Source organism: Poecilia formosa, unplaced genomic scaffold, assembly GCF_000485575.1.
Source record: "Poecilia formosa unplaced genomic scaffold, Poecilia_formosa-5.1.2 Scaffold578, whole genome shotgun sequence".
Taxonomy (NCBI): Eukaryota; Metazoa; Chordata; class Actinopteri; order Cyprinodontiformes; family Poeciliidae; genus Poecilia; species Poecilia formosa.
The window spans coordinates 238,136-246,730 of NW_006800517.1; the positions used below are offsets into that span (position 1 = coordinate 238,136).

At 38.6% G+C, this 8,595-nt stretch overlaps 1 protein-coding gene across 1 annotated transcript in view; it reads right to left on the reverse strand.

Moving 5' to 3' along the window:
• Window positions 1-8,595, reverse strand: part of LOC103129799 (ryanodine receptor 2-like) — an 85,700-nt gene that overhangs the window by 61,475 nt on the left and 15,630 nt on the right. The window contains exons 13-20 of the mRNA XM_016665395.1: window positions 7,965-8,079; window positions 7,726-7,858; window positions 6,920-7,023; window positions 5,114-5,249; window positions 4,843-5,029; window positions 4,443-4,551; window positions 4,231-4,351; window positions 3,899-4,068 (exon numbers count right to left, since the gene is read on the reverse strand). Coding sequence (XP_016520881.1) covers window positions 3,899-4,068; window positions 4,231-4,351; window positions 4,443-4,551; window positions 4,843-5,029; window positions 5,114-5,249; window positions 6,920-7,023; window positions 7,726-7,858; window positions 7,965-8,079 — 1,075 coding nt within the window. The remainder of the gene's footprint in view (window positions 1-3,898; window positions 4,069-4,230; window positions 4,352-4,442; window positions 4,552-4,842; window positions 5,030-5,113; window positions 5,250-6,919; window positions 7,024-7,725; window positions 7,859-7,964; window positions 8,080-8,595) is intronic.

Genomic DNA, 8,595 nt, shown 5'->3' on the forward strand with positions numbered 1-8,595 from the left:
AGGAGAGCGCTCTCCTGTTGTAAACTGTGTAAGATGCCCCAGTAGCTTCTATAGTAGGGTTCCCCATTGTTGACTCATGGTTACTAAAAACCTTACCAGACTGACTGATTTTAGTGACATAGTGGGTGTAAAATATTGAATAAAACGTTGTGCCGCATGACTGGCTTTATTTTCACTCTTATATTTAACTTTATGACACACAAAAATACAAATGAATCGTCCTGATTGTCTCCAGGTGCATTCTAGGTAAAGCTTGTCACCAACGTCATCATCAGTCACTTGGCAACAAATGGCAAACTAGCTAGAGCATTTCTACGGAACGTTAACATGTTTTGAATTTATGTTGTTTCATCATTAGTGACCAGTAGCCTGATGTTTCTGTTCTTCTCTTGGTTTGTTGTACTTCATGTCAGATGGACTTCAAAATGACAGAGTCGCTCTCTCTGGTGGTGAAACTTGTTAGCTCATGTTCACGTTGTAAAGTTAAATTATCATGAGCTTTATTATTTGGGCCCGATCATTAGCCCCGCCCCCCGGCTGACGCCGTCTTGTTCCAAAACTGCGTAACATGTTTGCCTGAGGAGTGGAGGCAGCAGTATGACGTCTTGTCTGGAGCTTATAACAAGGTAAGTTCCATGTTAAAATGATCATGTTTTTGACTATTTTTTATGGAGGCATTATTTTTCCGTTTACACAAGAGTATCGATTCATATACATAGTTCACTTAGTACGTTTATTTGTTTGGATATCACGGTATATACGACTATTTATTATCTTAACCAAACATTAAAACTGTCAGGAAAATCTGGAGGCCGTTTGAGTTAACATTATGTAGCTGCGGGGTCGTTTTCTCTAAGTTTTTGGCTGTAGACTGCAAAATGGGGGAGTGGCTGTGCTGGACTGTTGGCTTGATCTAAGCCACAGGTGTTAAACTCCAGTCCTGGAGGACCATTGTCCTGCAACATTTAGATGTGCCGCTGCTGCACCACACCTGAATACAATAATTAGGTGAATTATTTCTGACTTTTTTATGCATTATCTTGTAAACCGGGTGGGAAGAGTAATGTGAATGAATATGATGGTGACACACGCACATGAGTCTGATTAGTTTTGTTCACACTTTTTAAAATATTTATTTATTATCCTAATGTTTCTGCTATATTTCCTGTTTTTCCTTCCAGGCTGGAAGTCTTCCTCCTTCATGTTGGTGAAAACAAGAGCAGCACCAAAGACATTTCACCATCAGTGATCACAAGACCATCCATGGCCGCTTCCAATGAACTTTCAAATCACACTTCACCTTCAATGCAAAGTACCATGAATGAATGACNCTGACTGATTTTAGTGACATAGTGGGTGTAAAATATTGAATAAAACGTTGTGCCACGACTGGCTTTATTTTCACTCTTATATTTAACTTTATGACACACAAAACTACAAATGAATCGTCCTTATTGTCTCCAGGTGCATTCTGGGTAAAGCTTGTCACCAACGTCATCATCAGTCACTTGGCAACAAATGGCAAACTAGCTAGAGCATTTCTACGGAACGTTAACATGTTTTGAATTTGTATTGTTTCATCATTAGTGACCAGTAGCCTGATGTTTCTGTTCTTCTCTTGGTTTGTTGTACTTCATGTCAGACTTCAAAATGACAGAGTCGCTCTCTCTGGTGGTGAAACTTGTTAGCTCATGTTCATGCTGTAAAGTTAAATTATCATGAGCTTTATTATTTGGGCCCGGTCATTAGCCCCGCCCCCCGGCTGACGCCGTCTTGTTCCACAACTGTGTCACATGTTTGCCTGAGGAGCGGAGGCAGCAGTATGGCGTCTTGTCTGAAGCTTATAACAAGGTAAGTTCCATGTTAAAATTATCATGTTTTTGACTATTTTTTATGGAGGCATTATTTTTCAGTTTACGCAAGAGTATCGATTCATATGCATAGTTCGCTTAGTACGTTTATTTGTTTGGATATGACGGTATATACGACTATTTATTATCTTAACCAAACATTAAAACTGTCAGGAAAATCTGGAGGCCATTTGAGTTAACATTATTTAGCTGCGGGGTCATTTTCTTTAAGTTTTTGGCTGTAGACTGCAAAATGGGGGAGTGGCTGTGCTGGACCATTGGCTTGATCTAAGCAACAGGTGTCAAACTCCAGTCCTGGAGGACCACTGTCCTGCAACATTTAGATGTGCCGCTGCTGCACCACACCTGAATACTATAATTAGGTGATTAGCAGGACTCTGGAGAACATATCTACAAAATGAGGAGGTAATTGAGCCTTTTGACTATGGAGTTTTGTACCTGTGGCACATCTAAAAGCTGCCAAAATGTTTTTTCTTTATTAGTGTGTCATGTTGGTGACTGAAGCCTGTTATGATGACTCCAACACATTTCTTCAGACAGGTTGACACGACTTTTAATGCTGTCCAAAATTTTTTCTAGAAGCTGACTAATTTCTTTAGTAATTATTTCTGACTTTTTTATGCATTATCTTGTAAACCGGGTGGGAAGAGTAATGTGAATGAATATGATGGTGACACACGCAGGTGAGTCTGATTAGCTTTGTTCACACTTTTTAAAATATTTATTTATTATCCTAATGTTTCTGCTACATTTCCTGTTTTTCCTTCCAGGCTGGAAGTCTTCCTCCTTCATGTTGGTGAAAACAAGAGCAGCACCAAAGACACTTCACCATCAGTGATCACAAGACCATCCATGGCCGCTTCCAATGAACTTTCAAAGCACACTTCACCTTCAATGCAAAGTACCATGAATGAATGACCTTTGTTGTATATTGCTGTCAGTGCTGTTTGATGTTTTGAATTAAAAGTAGATTACATACTGCAACTGGTGCTGGTGTTTTTGTAGCATCTAATGTGGCATCTACTGTCTTTTAAAATGAATTTGGGGATTATTGATGGCCAGTAGTTTCTGGGGAAAAAAGGTTTTAATTGCTCTAGTGGCTTTTATTTGGTAGTAAATTGACAAAAAAAAGTGAATAATGAGAGAAGGGGAAGACCGGGAAGCGAACCCACGACAGCATTGAAAACTAGAGCCTCCATATGTGGGTTGTGCTTCACCCCTGTTCCACCACAGCACAGTCTGCCAGTAGTATTTCAAAACTCACATTTTTATGTTAATATATACTTTACACCATTCTGTGTTAGATTAACACATGTATAGTCTTAACTTTTGACAAAATACACTAGTGTTGAGTAAGTCAACACTGCTGTGTGTTTAATTTCAACTACTGTGAGTGTTGATTCAACTATGTCACAAATAACACTTTCAAAAGTGTAATTTCTACACCATCCAGAGTGGACCAATAGAGACACTTTCAAAATGTTGAATTTAACTCTGTAGGAGTTGATGGAACACTTCCAAATTTGCTGTGATGCAAATAGGCAGCCAACCAATGAGCGGCATTCATTTTCCTCGACACTAACTGGACATTCCCCCAAAAGCAGAGACAAGAAAAAAAACTATGGACACTAGCTTCTACTATAGAGGTAAGATTGCTTCTGTTGGGTATATTCATGAATATTAATGTTTATTAAGGTATATTTGGTGTGTGAACTGTTAAGATTTTCAGTTAAAAATGTTTTTGAATGCGTCCCACATATTCATGTACAGATGTGGTCTAACAACTTGAATTCATTGCATATATTATTTATATCAAGTAAAAAACAGTTTAGGACCCAGCACTGACCCTTGTGGTACTTCACAGGTCACCTCCAGTAAATCAGTACTATTTATTTGTTCATATTGATGTATTTGATTCAGGTAAGGTTTTATCCAAGAAATGCCTCTTACAGCATATTTCTTCAATTTATGTAAAGGTAATAGGCTGACCAGCATCAGAGGGGAGATTGGAGGGAAAGCTTACTTACAGTATCCAGAGAGGCAGCAGCTCTGAGATCTGGCAGGAATCCAACCTCAAGAAGGTGGAGGAGGAAATTCTGGTCTTCTATACCATAGACCCGGTCCAGGAAAAGGACCATGGCTGCTTTATGGTCTGGACAGAAACCTGCTGACATGTCTGGCTCCACAACTGTCCCATCTGAGAGAGCACAGGAACAAAAGGCCATGTCTAAAAACATTTTAAAATACTTTAAAAACATGCTTCAAATGGAAGCTCAATGATACAAAGCAATCACAGACCAAGTAGAGTTATGCTAGTTATTGTTCCTGCTGTCTGCATATGAGCTGAGGCTGGATCTACCTTTAGCCAGGTTGGGCATGGAGAAGGGGATGCTGATGACTCCCACCAGGTCTTCGATGGGAATCAGGGACCTTAAAATGGCTCTGATGCGGAGGGCTTCACCTTTGCCAGCATGGATCAGCTGGTGTATAACAGGCAATAGGTTAAAGAAATAAAATCATCTAGGTTTTAGTCTGACATGTTTAATATTCTGTCATGTCTAAAGCACTCACATGCATCTCTGGAGCACAGCGGCCCAGCAGATCAATAAGTGCAGAGTAGAAGGTCATAATGGCATTGCCCATGTGGATGGTATCATCCTCCTCTTCATCCAGCATGTCACTGCTGCACAGTAGTATCACACCATTTACCCTTCATCTCAGTAGTAGCTTAATGTTACTTTGATTTATAGCAATAACATAACAGGTGTTATGGAAGCATGAGAATACATCTAGACATAAACAGGTAAAAACCAAAAGTTTTTTCTGTTTGAATCCAGTTGTGTCATTTTCATTAGATTTCATGTTAAAGCACATTGGTGTAACTACCAGAGAGAAAGGCGTGTGCTGTATTAACTGCTAACAGCTTTCTGTGATGATTATTAACACAGGACATGAATGCTTGTTGTCTTACAGTGTTCTGCTGCTCTCAGACACCGGAGATGGCCCGTCTCTGGAAGGATCCTGAGAGATTCTGATGGCTTCCTCCATTGCTGCAAGCAAGCCATCACCGCCTTCACCTCGAAGAGCGGGGCCAAAACATTCAGGCCGGCGAATAAGAAGCCTCACCACAACGTTGGCGTTCTCTTCCACGCTCTCCCCTGCTCACGTCACAAGCACAGAGTTACAAAAAACTTATCAATGACAAGTAAAGCTGCCTGTAATGAAAGTGTTTCCGCCTTCACCATTGCAGAAGACAGCAAAACGCAGAAAGTCCAGGTAGCGCTCCCCCTCCACAGGGTTCCAGCCGATGTCTGGGTATCCCTTATGCACCAGCATTACACAGCTCTGCAGCCCACAGCCAGCCAGATACTGCACCACCTTCAGGGCAGTCACACAATGCTCAGCTATACAGTCAATAAAGCTGAGCATATAACTAATGTAGCTAATACAACCTGAAATAAACTGGCATTAGGGACAGAGAATATTCCAAATGCTAATAATATAAGTTTTAAAATCAAAAAGCAATTGAGAAATTCTGTGCATGGAAAAGTGTGTACACAGGGTTAGGTCTCAAAATACTCTACTGTATTTATTCACTGAAAATACGGAGGAAAAAAATGGTTACATCACATTTTTCATGTTTATATTCTATCCGAATTGTTCTGCCACTTAGTGTGAAGTAGAAAAACAATGAAAATATTTTATGTAAGGTTTAAGCTACACCTTTTAAAGTGTCACAATAATTTTTTGTCATTGCAGTTTATGTATAAAGTGTGTTACTGGTGTCTTTTACCACATTGCTATTCAAATTCCAGTACAAAAATGACTATAAAACTTCCACATTTTTTCAGAGAGTCATTCCTGATGATGATAGCTGTGAGCCAGGATCTACTGGGCTGAAGTGGTTCTGAAGAAGCCTCTGACTGAAGATCAATGCTGACTGTTCCACTAGTTTTCAGCTATTATGTTTCCTCCATTTCTTTATCTGCTCTGGATTCATGGATCACTTTGCAATAATTACAGAAATTAATTCTCCTTGCTCCTTTAGCATCTTTAAGTTCTTAATTTTTTTTTTTTTTTTTTTGATTCATGGATCACTTTGCAATAATTACAGAAATTAATTCTCCTTGCTCCTTTAGCATCTTTAAGTTCTTAATTTTTTTTTTTTTTTTTTTGCATAATTTTAGCTGCTTTTGTGCAAATGGTGTCAAATTTGGCCAGGACACATTTTTTCTGTTTAAGCTAAATTCAGAGCTTTTAGCTTAAAATGAGGCAACTACTATTTGTTGGAAGTTGCCTTTGTGCGTTTGACCTGGATTCAGAATACAGTATTTAAATACACTATTGAAAACTGATTTCAACTTTTATTTTGTTTTATTCCTCCATGTTAAAATAACTTCAAAATTTTACTTTTTCTTATTTTCTACAAATTGAAGATATTTTTCATGTATTGCAAATCAATTAATCACAGAACATATATCATCTGTTTATTTTTTCTTGAGAAACTTTAGATGCTAAAAACTGACTGAAAAGGTTAAAGTGCACTGTGGCAGGTAAACATATCTATATTCCAAATGGATGATGATGCCACAGTAGATTTCTGGTTTTGTTACTGAATTAAGTAGTTCACCACTCTCTACTACAGGCAATAAACCTGGAAATTGTTTATTTATTTATATTTCGAATAATACTGTTTTTTAGTATTTCTATATTCACTTGATTTTACTGTGTATATATAGTTTTTTATATTGGTTTTGCTTTTTATACTGCTGTAACAATGTAAATTTCCCCACTGCGGGATTAATAAAAGAATATCTTATCTTATTTTATCTTAATCTAATTTTATTTGAGTGGGAGAACCCAGTGGTGGGCTGACAGGGCTTTGGGAAAGCTGCAAGATTTTTAGTTGGGAGATGAATTTGGTTAAAGTAAAACCAGTCTTACTTGAATCGGTTAGTGACAGGTAGTTCACAGCCATAATATATTGGACTTATTGTGGATGGAGGAGGACACATGGATGCTTATATGAGTGCATTTGTAAAACTCACCTTTTCCAGCTCTGGTTCTCTTAGAGCTAGAGCCAGTTCATTGTTATCCATGACTGATGCTGCAGCCACGTCCAGAGGAGTGGATCCACGCATGGAAGGAGAGGCTAAGAGAAGAGAAGAAAAATGAGGAACAGAAGAACAGAGAGCAGGAGCACTGGTACCCATCAGATAAAGAAAGAACATGTTTACATTTTGTTTTTAACATTTTCCTTCTGAACATGTCAGAGCTGAAATGCATCATCATGCTTCCCCATGACCCTTGATCTGCACTGATCCTTTAAGACAAACTTGTTTCGTCTTTCATGTAAATGTACAAAAATCTATCTGATTTGGTTAAGCCATCTGGTAGATGACGTTCCATGGCCATTTCATCCTAAATACCTTTTAAATACCGTGTTGTTCTTAGCCAGCAAATGTTCTTATTGATACTTTTTTCCTTGTAGGTAAGTTTGTTTTCTTGCTTCTAGTTAGAAGGAGAAGTTGTGTTAAATGGGCGAGGGCAACGTCTTCCCTCCAAGATTTCATATCTTTACAGTTTTGGTTGCTATTGGTCTATTTGTACTTACTAGTGAAATTACTGAAAACTAAAGCCCATCTATCAATTTTCTTACACCCTTATCCCTAATGGGGTCAAGAGGGGTGCTGGTGTTTATCTCCAGTGGTCAGTGGGCAACAGGCGGGGTCACCCTGGACAGGTCACCAGTCCATCGCAGGAAAGCCTAAAGTAACTTTCTATATTCTATTTACAGTTAATTATTAGCTAAGTATTATTAGCTAAGTATTATTAGCTAATAATACTTACTTACCAAGGCCTACGCTGCTGTTCTCCAGCAAATAGCTCAGATGGTCAAACATGGCCTTCTGGTTCTGGCGGCTGATTCGGCAGAAGTAGCACAAAAACCGACAACAGTTGGCCACCATTTTAGGAAAGGTGATTTCCTGTAAACACATTTAACCATAAACAAAAGTGTGTGTATAAAAAAAACACTTCCTAGTTACGCATATGTACACTTATTTGCTTATTGAGGCTTTGCAGCCCGTCTACCTTGGAATCTCCTCCACTGAGAACGTTAACCATGACCTCCATGACCGTCTCATGCATGCCCAGAGCTCTCATCAGGTTGGGATGCTGGTAGAACACCTTGTTGTTCATTATATCACTGCAGAAAAAGGAAACCCTTTCAATGCTAAACTCCTCATAGTTCTGTACACTGAGTAAGCACTCTCTTTAAAATTCCTGCTTGCCTCTGCACAGCAACTGTCTTTTTTTTTTGCTTTTATTATTAAAGCTTTAATTAATCTGGCCAATGAGACTGATATAAAGATGTCTTTCCCAAGAGTGAGCTGGAAAGGCAGCAGCATATCTTAGTGGAATAACTAGACAGAACAAACAAAAGAATACAAAAGGCAACTTTGCATTTTAGGAGTGACCTGATATTATACTGGGGTGAGATTATACTTGGCAAAAATTGTGTAAAATTTGTACTAATTCTCCTTAGCTGTGCTGGGTCCTTGCTGTGAATGAGTTCTATTAATAATTGGCTTTATGTTTAAGGTGGTTGTCCTGAAGCTCAAGTCTTTTTCAAAGTAACACTTTATTTGACGAGGTGTGAATAAGATTGACATAACATCTGTCATGAACATCAGTAAGTCTTCATGAATAGTTATGACTGTTG